Below are 22,826 nucleotides of genomic sequence, written 5' to 3' on the forward strand. Positions count from 1 at the left end.
TTGTGAAATATTATTCCAATTCAAAATAACTTTTTATTTTGACACTTTATTTCTGTGATGCAAAGCTTAATTTTCAGCAGCCATTACTCCCAGTCTTCAGTGTCACATGACAATTATTATCAACATTGAAAACAGTTGTGCTGCTAAATATTTTTGTGGAAACATGATACATTTTTTTTTCAGGATTCTTAGAAGAATAGAAAATTGAAAAGAACAGCATATATTTGAAACACAAATCTTTTGTAACATTATAAACATCTTTACTGTCACTTTTGATCAGTGTAATGCATCATTGTTATAAAAGTATTAATTAAATGAAAAGTATTAATTGAAAAAAAAGACTCTAAACTTTATTATTATTATCATTTAATTATTATTAAATAATAAAATTATTATTTTGTTATTTATTTATTATTTAAATAATTTACTGAAAAAAAATATAATAAGCACAAACTATGATTATCCATGTTAACAAATTGATTTATGTAAAAATAATAAGTAAAAAATGCCTTTGTTTAAACACACAAACTTTGACATCAACAACAAAAGCTATAGAAAATGTTTTCTTTTCACTTTTAAATTAAAATTTTCTAAATTTAAAATTATTATTAACCTATTATATGATTAAACTATTCATTTTGCCATCCTAACTTTTACGGTTATATGGATAGTTTATGTGCTGTCTGACCTGCGACCCATCAGTTGAGAACCTCTGCTGTAACATACACACAAACATGAAAACATGCATGATATCCATCAACTATCAATGCAAAAGTATTGAGCGTGTCATGATGTGATGGTGTTCCACCTTGTATCTTTTCTCAGTGCAGAGTACAGAGGCTGATCACAGAAACGCTGTTTTACAAGGGACACGTCTTGTCTCAACAACTTTGCCTGACCTTGTGCGAGTCTGAATAACACTGTAAAATTGATTCAGCTTGCAGCAATAAAAGAGCCTTCACATTATCTGCATTCTACCTCTAATTAACATAAGCAGTGGCGAGCAGGCCATTATTTACGACTGAAGCTGTATGGGACGGCCAACGCAATAATAATCTGCTCTATATTTTTATTGATGTGTTGATGAATGGCTTTATTTCACACGAAACAGCCATGGAATGTCGAAGAGTGCAGATCCCACAAGCGCTGATTATGGCGAGCGAGCATCCCCTGCCTTTCCTGAGCCCTCTGTGTGTGGGTGTGTTTATATCACCATTAGCCGGACAGTCTCTCATTACACAGCTATGGTCAGTTGATGAAGTACTGCGGTCACACACCCTCGCTAGCTTACTTACTCTGCACATGCTTCAAATTGTCTGGAATTGCTTTTTTGATTCACATGTGTCATGTTAATACCCAATAGAAAATTCAATTGTTCAGAGGTTGCTCTTTCATATTACAGGAGACTATGAAGATCCCATTTATGCAACATCACAAACATTTCTTCAGAAACAAATAAGACAAAAGACAGATTTTATGAGAAATTATTGAGTTCATATCAAGAATTCTGAATTCTAACTGCAGATTTTGGTATCTTGGTAAATCTGAGCACAGTTTGAGACATTACTGAGATGTTTAGAGGAGACTCGTGTGAGATTACTGGAGTTTTTATCTCAGAAGGAGCATCTAAGAAGTAAGAACTAAAAGTCTCGATTTAATCTCATTGCAGTGTAGGAGTAACAACTGAGATATCAAAAAGATCTGATGTGGGATTTTTCAGGATGCTCAAATGCAAATCCACCATTTAAATAACACTGTTGACCTTATTATATACTCTAGAGGAGATGCATGTCAAATTACTAAAATCCTGTTCTCAATAGAAACATCTAGGTTTTGAAGAAGTCTCCATTTAATCTCATCACTGCTTAGGAAAAACTTCTTAGATATTAAAAAGATCTCGTGTGGGATTTTAATGTCCTAAAAGATACTCAAATGCCAATTTATCATTTGAATGACATTTTTGTGTTGCTTGAGCAACCCCCCCCCCCCCCTACAAGATGCTCATATTCCAATTCATTATCTAAATGACATTGCTGACCTTATTAGAAGCTCGAGAGGAGACGTGTGTGAGATCACTGGGGTGTCTTTCTCAGGAGGGAGAAACATCTGACTTTTAAAGAAGTCTCCATCGCATCACTGCCTGGGAAAAACAATTTAGATATTAAAAAGATCTCTTGTGGGATTTTTCTTTCCTTTATTAAGATACTTAAATCCCAATTTAACATTTGAAAGGCATTTTTGTGTTGATTGTGAGACTTTGTTGACCTTATTAGAAACTCTGGAGGAGACGCGTGTGATGGGATCTTTTTCTCAGGAGAAACATCTGGATTTTGAAGAAGTCTCCATCTGCTCTCCATTAAATCTCATCACTGTTTAGGAAAAATAATCTTATTTGGGATTTTTTTTCCTAAAACAACATCAGATGTTATATAATCAAACAGCAGTGTATCATTCAATGACGTTTCTTATGTCGATTACGAGACATTGTGAATCTCATCTGAAACTCTGGAGGAAACGTGATATTACTGAAGTCTATTGAGACGATTACGACTCAGACTTCTGAAGAAGTCTCCATTTGACCACCATTTAATCTCTTCACTGTCTAGGAGAAACAACTGAGATATTAAAGAGATCTCCTTTGTGATTTTTCTTTTCAGTGGGCACATTGAAATCTTGGCAGCAAGTTTGACTCTCCGAGTGCTTTCATGAAACATCTGAAGCTCTAGATTTGAGTTATCTTTTATAATTAGGAGGAAGTGCAGCTAAACAGTGTCCTGTGTTAGATAATTGTGGTCCATCCTTCCTAATTTTGTGAAAGCGGGGGAAAAAATCAGTATTTGTCTGGTTATTAATTCAGCTCACAAATCCTTGATTATTTTCCAATCCTTTCCTCTGATAGGAGCCATCTCTTTTTGCCTGCCTCTCTCTTTCTCTCTCTCTCCTCTTTCGACCGGCCGGCCTGCCTTCTCAATCGCCTGTTTTGTTTCCGCCTTTAATGAACAGTTGGATTCTTTTATTTCTCTACAAGTGCTGGATTTGTCTTATCAACCTCGTTCCCTTTGAGGGTTGCCAATTGGTTTTATCCACGGATGTATCATTTCCTAGACTTCCTCTTTTTTCCCCGCACAAAGAGAAAGAACCACTTCGTCAACAACCCTCTACGGAGAGACAGATTAAGAACCTCAACATCACCTAGCTTCCAGCGCCGCTCCCAACTGGTTTGTGTAAAACTCAATTAAACTGGTCCCTGCTGAATTCCACATTACAGTACATTAAACAGAAATTCTTTAAGAGTGATGACAAAGCCGCGGTACAGGAGCGTTTCGTGCCTCCGACTTTGGGGTTTTGGTCTCTCCTCTGCATCGAAGGAGCTCAAAGACAAAGTAGGAAAACAAACTTTGTGCTTTATTTATCTGTGGAGTGGTAAAGGTGGCCAATGGCCTTGATTGCAGTGTGTAAACAGCTTTAAATGACTAATGTTCACTAATAGAAGTAGAGTCTTCTGACAATTAGAAGCAAATATTATCAAACGCTACGACACATGGGAAATTCTTGTTGTAGCTTTAATCAGGTGGGAGAGAACAATAATACTAGCCTATGGACATTATTGAGCAAATTAAGCGGTGTTTGACAGTCAGACTTTGAAATTAGGTTTTTGATAGATAGATAGATAGATAGATAGATAGATAGAAAATGCAGTTTTGACTGGTGACATAAATCAATGTTGAAATGAAATGAAGAAATGTCTTAAAAATGATTAATTGACAGTTGATTATATAACATCTGCTTGTCTAATTTCCATCTGTCTTTCTCTGCAACTTGCCATTAATAATTATCATAAAGTATATTTTGGGTGAGAAAAATACCAAATGAGATCTGAATTGTTTTCTCTACACTGCAATGAGATTGAAAGCAGAGCAAATGGAGTCGTCTTCTTAGATGAGTTAACTCCAAGGGTCTCAATGATTCCTCAAACTATGCTTACATATGCAAATATCTCAAAGTCTGTATTCAAAAGTCAGAAAAATCACCTTAATCGTGTCTTCTGAGAAAACAGCAGTATTCTCACACAAGTCTCCTCAGGTGGTCCCAAAAATGTCCCAAACTGTGTTCAGATTTGACACCAAGGTCAGGGAAAAATCCCATTGATTCCTCAGTTGTTCCTGCAGTGAGACCAAATGGAGATGATTGCTTTAACTGCTTCTCAGATTTTAGGTCCTAAGAAAAGACCCAGTGTCTCCACAATATTTGTGAGAAACACCTAAACGTAAAGTTAAATGATATTTAAATGAAATGTAAATAAAGAGTGTCTTGAGCTATGAATGAGAAAGATCTAAGTAATAAAACTTTTCTCAGGGATGGCAAGTAAATTAATGAGACCTATTCAGACCTTTAGTTTGGAGGAGTGCATCTAATTCTTATTAGATTGTGTGTGTGAGTGTCCTTTCCTCCCATCTGCTCTGGAATGCTGGAGCTGCCCTGAACCCTCTGTACTGCACTAGTAGGTGTTTTATGACACTGTCCATAATCTCAGAAACACACACACACACACACACTCATGTGTCCACACTGTGAGTGGGGTCGGGTGTTCTCCCCCGGTTGGGCTCCAGCCAAACGCCACTCCTTCATGTCTGCTGCGTTTCCTCTCTAGTGTGGCCCAGTGTGGGTCAGTAGCTTTAGATGTGCCCTCCCAAATACTGCCTGGGTGAAGGTCAGACTGCAGCCCACAACACACACACACACACACGTTTACTTAGCTATCTAAATGGGGACATTCCATAGGCGTAATTGTTTTTATACTGTACAAACTGTATTTTCTATCGCCCTACACCAAAACCTGCCCCTTACAGGAAACTTTCTGCATTTTTACAATTTAAAAAAAACTTTGTTTACTTTATTTTTATACCAGTTTTACAAATGAGGACATCCCCAAAGGGATGTTTTTGGAGATTTTGTCAGGTTTAGCTCACTTTTGGGTACAGATTTGTGCTCAAAATATGGTTAAGTAGGTACACACACACACACACAGCTCCACTGAACCACAGAGCTTTACAGCAGGTTTACTGTTAATGTTATGCTTAAAGATGCAATACCTCATTTACTATTGCATTGGCTGATATGGAACTAGTCTTGAACATAATACTGACACCTATCAGTGATGCATAATCACGCAAAAAAGAATGTTTTCAGTTACCAATTCCAGAATTAACCGTACTGGCAGGTGTATTTGTCAACTATTTATTTTGCATCCTATATTGTGCCCAATAATATAAATTACATAAATATTTACACATCAAAATTCTATATTTATTTATTCATTCAATAATTTTGACTATATATATATATTAATGTATTTATTATTTATAATAAATAATTTATTTTCAAAACCACTTAAAACCCCAAAATAAAAATTTGATCATAATTTACTCAACTTTCTGTTTAAACATAAATAAATAAATAAATAAATCCATTTTCCAAACTGCTTGTCTTTAAAGGGATAGTTCACACAAAAATGAAATTTTTGGCATCATTTACTTAACTCTCCTTTTAAACATACATGCATAAATAAATAAATAAATTCGGCTGGTCATTTCAATATGTGGGGACTATTTTTCCTCACCACTTAAATGACTGGAGACTAGGGTAAGCGGTAAATGTGATTCAGTTCAGGATGTGGACAACGTGATGTGTGTGTGTGGGGGGGGGTTGCAATGGGTTCAGGGGAAAGTTTGGAGGAAAAAGAGATGTGATGTAATTATCCGTCACTGCCACCGAGGCACAACTCAACTCAGAAGGGATTCGGAGCAGAAAATCGCTAAAATCTGTTTACCAGTGAGCAGAATTCACATCCTTCACGAGCATTTTGTGAGGATTCTGCCTATCTGAATAATTCATGCAGAAGAGCCATCGGCGAACCGTAGACTTCACAGGTAGAGCAATTCACAGGATAATCTGAGAGACTTCAGCTCAGAACCAGTCCAGCAGTAAAGCACCCAGAGCGCAGACGTCAAACACTCAATTCAATTATTTCCTAGAAAACACTTATTCACAGAATGCATTTACGGGACCTTTAGTCAAGATAGTTAAAGCAGTTACAATCTCCTCTAGCTCACTGTTAAAGGTGCATAATCATTTATTTATTGATTTATTTTGCCAATTAAAAATGTTTTACACACAAATAGAGTACTATTTTTGAAAAATGTTTAAAATGAAACACAACAGCCACCCCAAAAAAAAAAAAAAACCTCAAAATGTTGGGATGCTTAAAATCACTTGTAGCATTTAACAATTTTTTTTAGCATTTACATTTTTATTTAAATTATTGTTAAAGTTTTTTTATATCATGGTTCCACAAAAAAATGTGAAGCAGCACAACTGTTTTTAACATTGATAATAATAATAAATGTTTCTTAAGCAACAAATCAGCATATTAGAATGATTTCTGAAGTGACACTTAAATAAAAATGTACTGAGGAATTGCTAGTTTGTATTGACATGCCCGGAAAAAGCACGACATATTGTCCATACAACCCCTCAAACTGAAATAAAGTTTTTCTAATTTGGTCCAAGCACCAGCAAGCATCGTTAACGTTGTGTTTTATTTTTTTCTTTCTGATGACAACCGCAACCTCTTACGCGCTCAAGCTGTATGAAACACACACACACTGCACACAACCTCAGCATTTAATTACCCTGCAATGAATGTACTTGCACACAGAACATTCTCTTGAAAAAGCCAATGCATCGTTGTTCACTGCTGAGACGATGATCAATGTTTCTCTCCGCCACCCACTGAAAAAACCACAGAGGTTCACTTGCCTAATTCTTGACATGAAATATTACCCGCACCACTCCAGAAAGCCTTGCCGTTTGGATGCTAGGACAGATAGCATCCATCCTTTTGCTATAAGAAACAAACAAACAAACAAAAAGCTCTTCGACCTTTCACCCAACACGGGACGTACAACTGATAAGTAAGCGCCAATTTCTTTTCTTTTCTCTTCTCTCTTTTTTTTTTTGCTTTTGGCCCAAGTTTCACCTTGCTGAGCCCATGCCCTTTATTAAAGGTAGTAATGGCTGCCGAGTCGCCTCCAGCTTTCTCAGATTTGTCAGTCGTGAAAGGGAGAGGAAGGAAGATAAATCTTATTTCGCCAGCAAAGGGCTTCTATCTCCGTGACAGAATGAGAAGCCAGGCCCAAAAACACTCACAGTGTGCGTTAGGCGGCTCCGGCTTTAAGCCTTGTCCTCTCTGATCAAACCAGGATTTATGGAAGCATCATAACTTCCGACAACATCCAGGAGCTTATTAATTTTATATGTTTCTGTCCATTCCCTGATATTCCCAGCCTTGACAGTCACTCAAGATAAGCCAAAAGCCCCTGACAGGATAGAGTGTATATATATTTTTCTCTTTTCTCCTGCTGAATAGGTTGCAGCTGAAACCATGAGAGGCATCGGTGTGAGTTGATTTGTTGACAGTCTTTTTTTTGTATTCTCCCTCTTGCTGCCATTCCTAACGGTCTTTAAATCAACCCGAAGCCCGGCTCGAGTGAAAAGCAGGCAACCTCGCGACGACCCAGAAATCACCCTCACTTATAAACACACACAGAGAACGGTTAAAAACAAGCAACTGTTCATCAGTGAGCGTAAAGGCACCACAAACAGATGTAAAAGTGCGTATTGTGTAATTTTTACACCACAAGTGGCATTGAATGGAATTGCAAAAATGATGACAGCAAAATTCATACTTGTGGTTAAAACCGCAGTGGATAATAAAACCACAAATATCACCTAAGTAGTAAAACATTCAGAAATATTTCCTGTTGATTTAGTAACATAATAACTGTAATCAAAGGTTTAAAAACAATAAAGACATTTTTGCCATATTTTTATTTTTCTGTCTGAAATAAAATTATTTTATTTGCAAATATCACACAAATTGACTGCAATGAATTGATAATGAATACATAGTTAAAACACTAAATCCAGTGGTTTATTTTTTCTAACGATAAATATAATTATAACATTATGTATTAAATAATTTGTGATTGTAAAATATCCCATGCAAAATAAATGCAATATATCATTTACAATTTTACATTTTTTAAATAAAATACATTTTATAATCAATTAAAAACAATAAATTTGACAGTTTTCTCTATTTTAAAAACCATCAACTAGTTTCTTAGAAGACTTCATACCTAAAACACATGGGATTTCATGAAAAATTTATTTCTGTCTGAAATAAAATTATTTTATTTGCAAATATCACACAAATTGACTGCAATGAACTGATAATGAATACATAGTTAAAACACTAAATCCAGTGGTTTATTTTTTCTAACGATAAATATAATTATAACATTATGTATTAAATAATTTGTGATTGTAAAATATCCCATGCAAAATAAATGCAATATATCATTTAAAATTTTACATTTTTTAAATAAAATACATTTTATAATAAATTAAAAACAATAAATTTGACATTTTTCTCTATTTTAAAAACCATCAACTAGTTTCTTAGAAGTCTTCATACCTAAAACACATGGGATTTCATGAAAAATAACTGAGTTTTAAAACACTCACAAACAATGTACTTTACTTAAAGGTACACCACATACCTTTTTTAGAATTTACAAAATGTATACAATGAGCGAGTACATCATGAATCCATCTTCCAAAACTGTGTTTATGTCTTATCCTGAATCACTATGGTACACCTATAAAACCTAATTTAGACCTGCATTACTCATTTTATCCATAAACACACTGAAGTAGCTCCGGCTACATTGTTCCTCCACAAGATGCATGCCGTTTTGTTTGTTAACCACTAGAGTGCCAAAAGTTACACAGTGTGCCTTTAATTTACGTGGCAGGTCATGCTAGTTCATTGTGAGGCTTTTGTTCAGATCCTGTTTCATTGCTTTTCACATCATGACAGCACAAGTTCATTTGCCATAAAGTTTCATGTGCCTCTATAAACGGTAATGACCTCTGCCATGTAAGGATGATGACAACATTAGGCCCTCTTTATGACAATACCCACAGAGACTGGACAGATGGCGCTACCACCACCTCGCTCTCTCTTTCTCGCTGCAGTGCTCAGGAACAGAATAAGCAGTAGTTATGGGGTGGTCAGGAGGCATGTTTATGGTCTGAAGGATGAATGAGAGAAGGACAGGACAAACATACTGACACATTTCGACAATTATTTGGGTTGGGTCATTTATTGTAACAAAATCAATCACTTTATGAGCAAAACGATGTGTCTGATTTGCACATTAATCATTGTTTTGAGTCAGATCTTTTCAATGAATCAATTGACTCAGCTCACTAAACAAATCTGAATGACTCATTCACAAATCATGTGATTTGTTTTCAGCTTTTCTGAGTTAAATGTCAATAACAAAAACAGATTTAAAGTAAATTCAGTTAATTTCCTTGAATCAGTTCAAACCGTCCTGTGAACCGATGCACAACTTTGTTTTGATTGATTTGCCCCATCAGTCAAAAATGTGTATAGCCTTTGTCATTTCATTTATTTACAATAATTCATTGTAATAGTAAACTATATGTGTAGCTAAACATTACGGCATATTGTAATATTGGTGAATATAAATGAAAATTATTTTTTTAAGTTTTCTTGTTGTTGTTGTTTTAGTTAGCAACAATGGCTTGATTAAATTAAGTGAATCACATCACATCATTTAGGCTATTTTAGAGCAAATACACAAGTATCAAAAATCTAACATCAAAATATTGAAAAACAGTATATCAACAATATCACACCCAGCCAGCATTTACCTAAAGCCTGTCAAAACCAGTCTCAGAAACAATGGATTGCTTGGGACGAGTTGAACAGTAAAATGGATTTTTGATATCAGCCTTTTTATAAATCTTAATGGTATTTTTATTGTATGGGAATTTTTTTTAGGGTGGGGGTCTTAGGGTTTTGCAATGACTTAGGGTGAGTGAATGGTAGCAGAATTTCATTTTTGGGTGAACTATCCCTTTAACGTCAGAGCAAGTGATGGTGATGATTATATGATAATTGTGTACAGTAAATTGTGTACAGTAAATGTGTGCATGCAACGTGCATGCAATAGGCATTAGTGACCTCTCTGAGGATGTATTTATGTGGGCTGACAGTAATTTTATGCTGCATAAAGAGTGCAGCCCTGCAGCCGAGGAGACAACATGACTGGATCGCCATCCATCCTCACTCAGTGGGCGGCTAGTGACCTGCCTGATGGTTTCAGATGCATTTACTCTCTCTCTTGCTCTCTTCTCCCAAACCTGTACACCAGATGTGTTTCGCTATTCGTCCACAAAATCAAACCTATCTTTCTTCAGATCTAAACCATCTGTATCACACAAGCTGTTTGCCAATGAAATCTATCAATTTTCATGATCCAATCAAATCCCAAAGGGTCCAATCAAGTTCAACCCAACAATTTTTACTGGTTCAATATCCGATTTCACTTAGAAATGTCAGATTAGTAAATTATTAAGTAGATTATTAAGTAAAATAGGTTGTGAATAGTGTGGTGTTGATTTTATTACTATAATTTTTACTATAAGACAAAATGTTTCTTTCTTCAAGAATAAAATGGCAGATTTTTAAAAATGTGATGATGGTCAATTTGTTTTATTGGTTTCTGAGACTTCAGAGGGTTCAAGAGCTTATAAGGCAAAAAGAATATATAGGCTCTTTCAAGAGAGTCATTTTCCATTCAATTATTCTATAGTTAAACACTCACAGATATGTCAACGACTCTTTTTCAAGTGCTCCTTGTTGATTATGCTGTAAGAATGTACGATGATATTCATAATCACATTAGCTTTCGCTTCTTAATCGTTTGGTGATAAGTGCTCCATTCTGCCATATTTAAAGAGACTCGAGCCCAAACTTAAAATCAACACACAGGAAAGCCTCTAAATCCACTTATGCTGATGTCCAAAGGCGCGAAATATAGATAACCACAATAATGAGCTTAAACATGGTGAACAATATCTGCAGATGGAAAAAATAGTCACGGCGTGGGTGGATTTTACAGATTTAGAAATGGGAAATGAGCATCACGGTACACATAGATCGAGTGTGAAGAATCACAGAACACAAAACAAGAATTGTCACCACACTGTACACAAAGAAGAAATAAACAAGAAAATATAGCCGCTCTTCCTACTGTAGACATCTATTTTATTGAGCTTTGTGGCCCCATCATCTCACACACACCTATCCTGAATATCTAGGAAATATGTGTCCTGAGAAACCTGTCTCTTTGACAGCCGCAGGCTCTGGAAACAGACATAAAAAAAAAAGAGCTAGGAAGCGGCCTGCGTTTTTGTAACCAATCAGAAATCTAGCATATCAGAGATTGTTCTCAACCTGTCAATCGTTTTTGGAGGGAGGGTGTGTGGTTAAATGGATGGGGGTCATATTTCACCCCCAATTTTACCGAGGAATTTACCAATTAATTCTTTAAAAATCCTACAATGTGATTTTCTGGATTTTTTTTCCTCATTTTGTCTCTCATAGTTGAGGTATACCTATGATGAAAATTACAGGCCTCTCTCATCTTTTTAAGTGGGAGAACTTGCACAATTGGTGGCTGACTAAATACTTTTTTGTCCCACTGTATATATATAAATATTTGAAAAACTTACAGTAATGAGATAAATAAAACTGTCAAAATAAAAAAAAGATATAACATCACTTTTTCCTTCCACTCAACTTTCTTTTAACATGCTTGGATACAGCACTCTGTGAACAGCCCGCTTCTTTGGCAATGAATGTTTGTGGCTCCTTGTGAAGGGTGTCAATGATTGTCTTCTGGACAACTGTCAGATCAGCAGTCTTCCCCATGATTGTGTAGCCTAGTGAACCAAACTGAGAGACCATTTTGAAGGCTCAGGAAACCTTTGCAGGTGTTTTGAGTTGATTAGCTGATTGGCATGTCACCATATTCTAATTTGTTGAGATAGTGAATTGGTGGGTTTTTGTTAAATGTTTTGTAAAAGAACCAAAGACTTAAACTACTTCAGTCTGTGTGCATTGAATTGATTTAATACACGAGTTTCACAATTTGAGTTGAATTACTGAAATAAACGAACTTTTCCACTACATTCTAATTTATTGAGATGCACCTGTATATTCATTGATATTTTATTAAATATTATATTTATCTTTATATTACACATATTAATATTTATGCATTATGTAATTATTTAACATTTTTATTTTATATTATTTCATTTTATTTTTGGGGTGAAATATGACCAGGACATGCATTACAGCATGTTTAAAGTCTATATTATTTCAGTAGCATCATGAAGAGCTCAGCATACCAGATGCTTTGCCATAATCTGCTGATGTATCGTGGGATACAGGAAGTGGAGTGTTCACTGTCTCTGTGTGTCTCTGTATTGAAGGCTCAGCTCCAGACAGTGTATTAAAGCTCAGCTCTCACAGTGACACACAGAGATCTGTCTGCCCTCTGGAAATCGATGCACAGGCATTTCTCAACATCGATTATACAATTATGCAGGTTAAATCATCAAGCCCACACACTCTTACAAGAGAGGAAGAGTGTGCACTCTTGAAACACACACACACATGCACACACACTGCAGGCGCAGGTACTTCATGAGCTGATTAGAAATGCCACGGGGGAGTTGAACATCACTCTTAGCAGCTCCAGAGCTACACAATTGAATCATAATTAATAGTAGCAGCAGGAGGTTGTGATCCACACACACACACACACACACACACACACACACAGTGCTACTAAAGCTGTACATACTGACAAATTATGCAGAATGAAACACAGCAGTGTCATTAAAGCCTTCTGCATAAAGAATCAGTAATACATGTTTGATTGTATTGGTATTATGGTAATGTCTTTTTTCCATGTACCATTATATTACCATATTTTCTGAATATTCACAATGGTAATGTTATACTTTTTTGAACAGGCACCATAGTAATACCCTTTTTAATTATTTTTTTTACCATAGTATTTTTTTGTACCATGATAATACATGTTAATGATAAAACATGTACCATAGTATTACCATGTTTTTTAAATAACCATAGTATTGTATTTTTGAATATGTACCATGATAATGCCATATTTAATTTGAAAATTCACCATGATAATACTATGTTTCTTGAATGTGTACAAAAGCAATATAATGTTTTTTTTTTGGACATTTACCATCTTTACAAAAAAAAATTAAAGCATCAATGGTAATACTATGGTACTCTGAAATATACCATAATACGGAAATTCATGTACCTTGGCATTTATTGCACATGGTACTTCTGAGAATACCATGATACTACTATGGTCCCTTTTTGAATAGGGACCATGGTAATACCATGCTTTTTTAAAGTTGAATATGTACCATGATAATACCATGTTTACTTTGATTGATTCTAATATACACCATGGTAATACAATTTTTTAATGTACCATAATAATACAATGTTGTTGTTGTTGTTTTGAAAATGTAATACCATACTAGTACCATGCTTTTTGAATATGTACAGTTACAGTACCATTATAATAACATATTTTTATATGCACAATAGTAATACTTCATATTCTTTTTGAATATGGGCCAAGGTAATACAATGTTTTTTTGGATGTGTACCATCATAGCAATGTCATGTTTTTTTTGCACATTTACTATCCTTACAAATAAATCATGTCATCATTGATAATACTATGGTACATGGAAATATGCCTAGCATTTCAGGTAGTAGTTCAGATAGTTTCACAGTACTGAAATTCATGTACCATGATATGTACAGTACACTGTATTTCCAAGAATACCATGATTCTAGCATGGTTCCATGTCCAAAAAACATGGTAGTACCATGGTACTTTTTTGTAAGCGATGGTTCAGTAAGTATGGTTATATTCAATTGGTACATGAACACAGACTCAGTACCATTTTATATATCAAAGTACCATGGTACTGCCATCACTCTGCCATAGTACTCACTCCCTCTTAACTCTCAATCCTCCTGTTACTAGTCATAAAATGTCACAGTTCATCAAATATAATAAATAATGTGGCAATCTTCAACACAATTCCTTTTGTTAGCCTCTGGTCTCACTGTCTCAGTACACTGTCTTGTTTTAGTACACTTTATGTCCAACAAATTGTGTTTATATGTGTGTGTGTTTGTGCTCTCAACGTAAAATTATGCAACTCTCGCATCTCTCTTTCTCTGACCGTCTGTTCTTGCAGCCCGGCTCACTGCAATCAATTATTGTTACGGTAGAATCATTAATAATTTCCTAATGAAAATGATTATGTTGATCTCTGTTGTATTTTAATTAAACATAATTACGCTGGCGCTCAGAGCTGTGGTGGGGACCCCTTCAGGGTACAACCCAGTTTTAACACCCTGATAATGAAATTTTACATTGTGTGCAGTTGTTTGGTTATTATGCGTCGCAGCATTTTCAGCTGTTCAAAGATAAGAGATAATAACCCTGGCACCTCCATGTGCTTTGCCTCCATGCTTTTCAAAAGGGAAGATGAAATGAAAACAATTTAATGGCCTTAACAGTTTAAAACATGACAGCGTTTGTCTTTTGTGTCGTTCCAAACTCAGCTGGCATGTGTCCGTCTTCTAGCGCTTTATTGTCAGCGTGAAACCCCTCACCCATCACTGCGCTTACACAAATACATGCTCACAAATGCATATAAATATACGTTTGAAGGTTCGATTTTGTACAGTGATGAAACAGTTCAGTGCCTATTAAGGTTGGGAATCGAGAATGGGTTTGTATTCAGAACCAATTCCAATATAAAATGGCAACAAAATCATTTGCATGACATTTGGTTCTGATAGCGCTTCTGCATTGATATTGAATTTACAGCACCACTGCTAAATAAATCATATTTAACTGTGAGTTTCAACCGAATGAAATGAGGTAAAACTTGGCACCAATAATTAATAATAATAATATAAAAAGTCTCATTATATGCAATGACAAACACACAACATATGTTATATGTTGAAACGGTTGAAAAATTACTCTTTTGAGACCATCAAAAAGAAAATTAGTTCCAAACTCAGTTTAATGACTTTTGTTTAGTATTTTTGTTTAAGGCTCGACACCACAGGTGAATATGGTAAAAAATATTTAACTAATAGATATCCTCATACGTCCACAGTTGATTGATCATAGTACATTAAGACAACTGTTTTTTATTACAAATTTTCTTAAATGTTGTTGAAATATGTAAATTGGGCATTATCTAAATAAATATGCATACACTTTCATAACAGAAATATAAACACTAGATAAAGCCAGTTTCTAAATTCTTATTGCATTCTGTGGACATATTGGAGAAAAATTTTTTATTGTATAATTGGATGTTATTGAAGCAAAATAGACAAAAAAAATAATAATTGACCAGTGCGTAGAATTTTTTTTTTGTCTATAGTGTCTTAACCTATTTGAAGGGGGTCCTTCTTCAGTGTACTAAAATAATCATTTGAATCATTAAACAACTACTGAAGAACTGGATTTGTTAAAGGGACAGTTCACCCAAAAATTTAAATTTGATGTTTATCTGCTTAGACACATAACGATCGGTCTGTGCAAGAAACTGAACAGTATTTATATTGTTTTTTACCTCTGAATTTCACCGCAATGTCCGAACTGTCCTGAGCGCATCCTGAGCGCGTTCAACAGCCGGCGGCTGACCCGTCTTCTTCTTCTTGCTTTACAGCGGATTGCAGACTTATAAGTGCATTACCGCCACCTATCTCTCAAATGGACCATTGACACTCTATCTACAATCTCAATTAGGAGTGTCAATGGTCCACTTGAGAGATAGGTGGCGGTAATGCACTTACAAGTCTGCGATCCGCCGTAAAGCAAGAAGAAGAGGACCCGTCAGGCGCCGGCTGTTGAACGCGCTCAGGACAGTTCGGACATTGCGGTGAAAATCAGAGGTAAAAAACAATATAAATACTGTCAGTTTCTTGCACAGACCAATCGTTTTGTGTCTTTACACATCAATGTATCGTCACGAGCCGCAGGGTTTAATTTGGTTTTGTGTATGTTTTTTTTACTCTCAAAGCCGTGATTCCCATCCACTTGCATATATGACTGACAGACTGCAACGGCTTGACTTAAAAATCTTCGTTTGTGTTGTACTGAAGAAACAAAGTCACCTACATCTTGGATGCCCTGGGGGTAGGCAGATAAACATCAAATTTTCATTTTTGGGTGAACTATCCCTTTAAGTGGAATCAGGATCTGAATAAGAATCACTCAGTTCTTTAGGATTCCCATCCCTAGTGCCTATATACACAGATAGAAGATGAGAGACAGAAGATTATGAAAAGAAAAGGCAGGAGGTCAAGGCAGCGATGGAGGTCAAGGTAATGTGTCTCTGCTCTGACTCTGTCACAGCAAACGCACAATAGAGATGTGTGGAGGAGAATCAGATGGAGAAGAATTACAGAATATGAGCTGCACAAAGACACAGTGAATTAGTCTAGTCCTGCGGTCTATGAGCTTATGTAAAACGCTCTCGTTACACTGGTCAATTTCCACATGCACAATGGCCAAATTTCCCCCTCGACTCCTCTGACACGCTCTATCTGACTGTTCCTGCTTCTAAGAGGCTTAGAGGAAATTTTTAGGTGACCTTTAAATAATCAGACACACTAGAGCAGAATGTCTGCCGTCCAAACGCACAAGAGCTCAACTGTCTGCTGCCCAAATTTTTAAATAATAAATTTGATTTTGAGTGTCATTTCAGTGTCTGAGAGGCACATTAAAACAACACAACTACAGTAGGTTACATAAATAATAAATTGGCTTTAAGACAAAATAAGTGTCAGATCTGTGATAATTCAAAGCTGTTAATTTAGTCACGAAGAGCCAGACTTTCAACTCTCACCATATACCTGGCCAAGAACCGCCCACTAATGTAGGAAAAGAACATCTGACTGACATGTAAATCAACCAATCGCAGTTCATTTTGTTTTTGCATGCTGTTTAGAGGCGGGTTTATTTAAAATCGATGATTCCACAATAATATATTGAAGAGGAAAAAAATGAAAAAACGATGGAAGATAATAAGTTAAGTGTTTGTTTACAGGTGTGTTGTTTCTAGTTTTCCTGATTATTCTCGCTGCTATTTTCAGTGTGTCCTCCACTGGTTGCTCAGAGCAGCCCGCAGGGAATCACACACACCCAACAGGCCTGAATATAATAGATTAAACTGTACAGGACTGTGAGATGCATTTATTACTGGAGCAAACACACAATTCCCATCTTCACCATGTGTGTCTGTTCATAGAAAGTGTTTTAGCACGGTGAGGATGATGTTGTGTACAGGGACTGGACTGTGAACGTTCAAGGCCTCGAGAGAACGCTGATGCAACTATTCGCAATAAAATGTCAAAAAATCTGTGCTGTATCCTAAACATGCATGTCAGCCAACAGGGAAAACGTGCATTATTTTCTTTCTCAGAGACTAATTAAAAAAAAAAAAATTTTTTAATGTACATATTTATTTATTTAATCCCTAATTTTTTGGCAAACACTTACAAAAAAGTGCATATAATGAATTCATTAATGTTATGGCCGAATATAACAAAGGATAAATGGCTGAAATTAAAATTCTATTTTGTTTTCTAAATAAATAAATAAACTCATCTTAAGTTTTACTAGTGAATTTAGGCATCGTTACAACTGATAATATTAACAAAATGGAAACTGATTATTCATTTTGAGATTTGCTAAATATTACATTTAACAGTGTTATTAAATTATTTGTTTAAAACATTATTTAAAATATGAATTACAATATTTAAATATTAACTTTAAGTGAGCATTGAAAGATAGCAAAAGCATGCATTTACATTTAAATATCCAGTCAGACCTATCAGCATCCAAAACTGTAACTATCCGTTTGATAAAATACAGTCCAGCAAAGATGAATCAGTGACCTCGCAGTGGAGTCATTCTCTCTCACTAATAAATATGACGGAAGAGAAGAAATTATAGAGACTTAACAAAACACTCCAGAAATCCTGTTATTAGCCTTTTTGTTTCCCATATTCAGTCTCCTTGCAAAAAGATTAGACGATTTTAAAAGAACTGCGTAATCTTCTTTAACAGCTTATCAAAACTTTAATGATTTGCTGATAACGTGCACAAATGAAGGCGCTGGTAAAGAGGATCAGCCCCACAGTGCAGTGCAGTGATTAGAAGATGAGAGCTGGGAAACGAAAAATCCCACGTCTGCCTCGTGTTCACTTTGAGGGGAAAGAAACTCTGTTTCAGCGCAGAGAGAGTCATAATCATCTGAAAAACATTCGGCTAAATGAGAGCTCTCGCACTGGAATCCTTGTATTTTGCTTATTTTTTTATACATGCACCTAATGCAATATAGCCATCAAAGCATGTGTTCATAAAGAAAAACACTTCAAATTGTCATGTCAGCATGCTTCTCATAAAAAAATGTATCATGCTAGGCTGAAGACTGAAATTAGCCAAATTACTTCGCTAACACCCGAGCTAATACCTTTTACCTTGTTAAGAAGAGGTTGTTGAGAGATTTACTGGACAAGAAAAAAAATCGGTTGACTTACACTGATAGACTCAAGCCAAAATAGTGACCACACACAACACTCTAGCAACTAGCCAGCAACGCCCTGACAACCACCAAACAATAACCCTAGCAACCATGCAGCAATACGAAACCCCCCAAAACAGCTTACAAACAGAGACACATTTTCCTCAGAAAATCTAGTTGTTTCTACAGTAAAACTGTATTAACGTGCTATTAGCTGAAACACAAAATTGTATTGAACATTTTTTGTACAATGTAACTTACGTTTTTACAAAACTCCTTAACATACCTATACAAACAATTCACTGCAGTTTCCAGCTGAAATGACCACTAATGGCAGTAAAACACTTATTAGTGTTGACACACATAATGATTACAGGGGCAGAATATCAATTAATAAAGACTTATTTTTGAGCAGTTTCTTGCATAATACTATGTTATGACCTCAAAACAGTTTTACCATAGTGCATTATTTGTAATACATTTTGACGTTTGCATCACAAAACCAGCTGCATATGCATGGCTGGTCCGACATACTGTAGTAAACTTGCTCGGTAGCTCATCTGGTACAGATATGAATTCCGTGAAATACGTCACAACAAAAGAGCTCAAAGACTAGCAGAAGCAAGCTAAGATAGCATGGTTACTTAATTAAATGCTTTTTTTTTACCTCAGATTTGCTTTTGTTAACACTATCGGTTAGGTTTAGGCAGGTGCTGAGTGCAAATGGTACATTATTTTCAAACACGATAGAGCATTAACCTTTTAGCACATCTCACTGGACATATAATTTCCGAACTGCTGCAATACCTACAACAACAAACGTAATAAAACATTGCTAGATTCATGTCTCACATCTGTTTTGGATAAAACATAGCACTTTTTGTAGTGCCACTGGACATTTAACTTTGAAACTGATGTGAAACGTGCAAGAAGCAATGAAATATCATTTCGTAGAAATGTTGCCACAGGCACGTATTCCAATGAGCCTGGCTTGGAATTTATTATGATTTTACAGTAATAATGACTGTAGAAATTATAGTATTCTGGTGGATTACTACGAGTTTTAATTAGGGATGCACCGATACCACTTTTTTCAGTACTCGCCCGATACGATACTTTTATTTTTGGTACTTACCGATACCAAGTACCGATACCAATATTTTCATTGCATTTGTACATTTTTTAAACATTGGGTACAGAAACCAAAAGAGTATGTATAATGTTAGTTGGTTAACTTAATTGATCAAATAGATACAGTCAAACACAAATTTATTCAGACACCTTCAACATTTCTCACATTATCACAGTTTATTCGCTATAGTTTAGAAAATGGTAATAAAATATGACAACAACTCAGAGTTAAACTGTGTCAGAACAAATTCAGCTTGATAATGTCAGATAACTTTGATAGAAATGTATGTAATGGATTACAATAAACCAAAAATTATTCATACAGCTGTCAATATTTACACAGCTATCAATACTTTGTCGGGTGACCCTTAGCCTTAATGACAGCATATAGCCTCCTGGGTATGCTGTCAACCAGGTTCATGCAAACCTGAACTACCAGTATCGGTATCGGTGCATCCCTAGTTTTAATGTGATGCTACCTGTAGCTGTGTATCTCACTCATACTGTGTGAAGTTTAGACAGCAAGGATGGGTTATTAATGTTGCGTTTGAAGTCCAGATGATTTGCTACACGTGCGCAGTTTGATGCTTGAAGAAACACGCGTGAATCAGTCACGCCTTTGGGCCATCCACAGTTGAAATGCATTTGGAAACATGGGAAATAATGTCAACAAAGCAAATGTCAGCGAATTACATTTGTCGTAGCAAAACCACAATGACCTGTGACCCCACGACCTTACATTACAAATCACACCGCTAATAGATGTAAGAGACAGGGAACCGAAGCCACACTAAACATCTCTGAGCATTAGCTGTACACACACACGCAGGTCAAACTGGAAAGAAAGAAAAGAGATGCAGATAGCGGAAGTGTGCGGTGCTGGTGTGTTTGGTGCGGGGCAGATAAAGCGTCCTCTTACCTTTGCTGTAAACCACACAGTTGTTCTTGTTGTCATCTGTTCCCTGCCAAGACACATCCAGCAGCCACCTGGGGCTTGCGTTCAGCACCAGCGGGACGTGCAGCTTCGTCTTCTGCAGTGGTGGAGATAACACACACACAAATCATTAGGTTATTTGGGGACAATTTTGCAGCAAGCTCATAAGCAAAAGGAACTTTATAATTTTCAACAGGGCTCAACAATAAAGATTAGGCCTATATGTTTAATTCAGATTTTTTTCTTGAACTTTCAACACAGGGAGTGTGACAATTTTGGGTCAGTTAATGACCCTTGCATTTATACATTTAATGTTATTTATTGATTATTATTTGGTTCAGTTAAGTGTCCAAAAATGAGTGAAAGTCTTGAAAGCATCAATAAGAATGCGTTTATGAATTTATCGAGTTGTATTATTTCCAGCTAGTCAAACAAAATAAAATAAACAAAACATTATATATATATATATATATATTTATATATATACACACACACACACACACACAAATTAATAAATATATTTGAGGATAAAAATAAAAACTGATCATTCTTTGGTGGTGGGGAACTATACATTTTCTAAATATATTCTAGAGACATATATTCTTATGTATAAATGTCAGTTTGTTCAGTATATTTATCAGAAAATGTTAATTTTGGGGTCAGTAAGATTTTTTTTTTTAAATAAATATTTTTTTATAAAGGCCTTAAGAAATAAATACTTTTATTCAGCAAGACACTGAAGACTGGAGTAATGACTGCTGCAAATTCAGCTTTGCATCACAGGAATAAATTACATGCTAAAATTTATTATAATAGGAAATATATATTTTTTAAATTGTAATAATATTACTGTTTTCACTGTACTGTATTCTAGTTCAAATAAATGCAGCCTTGAGAGTATAAGATACTTTTTTTTAATGATTTGAAAGAAGCTTTCCGACCCTAAACTTTTGAACATTGGCAAGTCATCACAATTTACAATAACAACATAAAAAAAATCATAGAAATCCAAATATTTTACATTTTTGCAAAGTTTAGTGACAATGTGGCACTGGCCATCCTTATTGTTAAGATTTGATTTATCATCCTTCCCTCATTAAAAGGGAATAAAACCTTTTTAGGACAGACAAAACAATAATAAGACAACTAGTCTCTCCTGTGGATGAGAAGAGGAAAATTCTGGGATATATATGTACACATGATGAGAAATGACACTGAAGCTCAAGCGGTTTCTAGAGTTTATTGGTGTGTGTTCAGTATCAATAACCTTTCCACCAGCTCAGCGTCCTCTCATTTAACTCCGGCGAGTGTAGAATTATCAGCCTGAATTTTTCCCAACGATCCAGTTTCTGATCTCCCCGATTACGGCCAGATCTCAGGTGCCTGGGAATTGCGAAAAGAATGCGGATGGCTTTCGGAGAGGAGAAGGCGAGTGTTCAGGACTGAACTTTGGCCACATTGTGCCTCCCTATCGCCACCATCTCACTATTTCCTGCGACGGGCCCAGAAGAATTTAAAGAATCAGTATCCATTTCAAAGACCGATTGAGGTTACGTTTTTATAATGCTCCGGCAAATTATTCCGAATGTGTAACGTCATTTTTCTTTTCTGGCTGGGGTCGAAACGCGCCGCTTTAAGTTCTATCTATAAGGTGAAAGCGGTAAGATAGAGAAAAGCTACTAAAATGCATTTGCACCCTTTTGTGGAGAAAGGGCCGCTGCTGCTGCCCGGCTATTCTCTATGCCAGTTTTTTTTCGATTTCATTTTTCAAATGGCTTTTTTTAAAGGCCAATGAAAGTCTCCAGAACATCTTCTCCTCACTCCGAGGCAGGATTGGTAGAGATCTTGGACAGCTGTTACAGTATCCCATTACTGGCAGGCAAAATGTCTGTCTTTCTGGGCCATTAGACTTGACGCCCCAGGCACACCTTCATTAGAGTGCAGCAGAAATAGTTTAGCTAAGTGAAAATGGGCTGGAGTCACTCTCAGGCGGCTCACGTGACATAATTTCCTTTCCGAGTCCACATCCCCTGCAAGTGCTGAGCTATTGCGATTTGCTCCTGCATGTATGCATTCACGACAGAAACACACTGTCAAACTATATGTCAGAAGGAAGTTTTGCTCAGCGGTT

The 22,826-nt window shown here is 35.9% G+C and overlaps 1 protein-coding gene across 1 annotated transcript in view; it reads right to left on the bottom strand.

Moving 5' to 3' along the window:
• LOC107556951 (zinc finger protein ZFPM2-like) overlaps positions 1-22,826 on the bottom strand; it is a 193,972-nt gene that overhangs the window by 38,743 nt on the left and 132,403 nt on the right. Inside the window, exon 7 of the mRNA XM_016240220.1 lies at positions 20,681-20,792. Coding sequence (XP_016095706.1) covers positions 20,681-20,792 — 112 coding nt within the window. The remainder of the gene's footprint in view (positions 1-20,680; positions 20,793-22,826) is intronic.

Source organism: Sinocyclocheilus grahami, unplaced genomic scaffold, assembly GCF_001515645.1.
Source record: "Sinocyclocheilus grahami isolate Dianchi unplaced genomic scaffold, SAMN03320097.WGS_v1.1 scaffold585.1, whole genome shotgun sequence".
Lineage (NCBI taxonomy): Eukaryota > Metazoa > Chordata > Actinopteri > Cypriniformes > Cyprinidae > Sinocyclocheilus > Sinocyclocheilus grahami.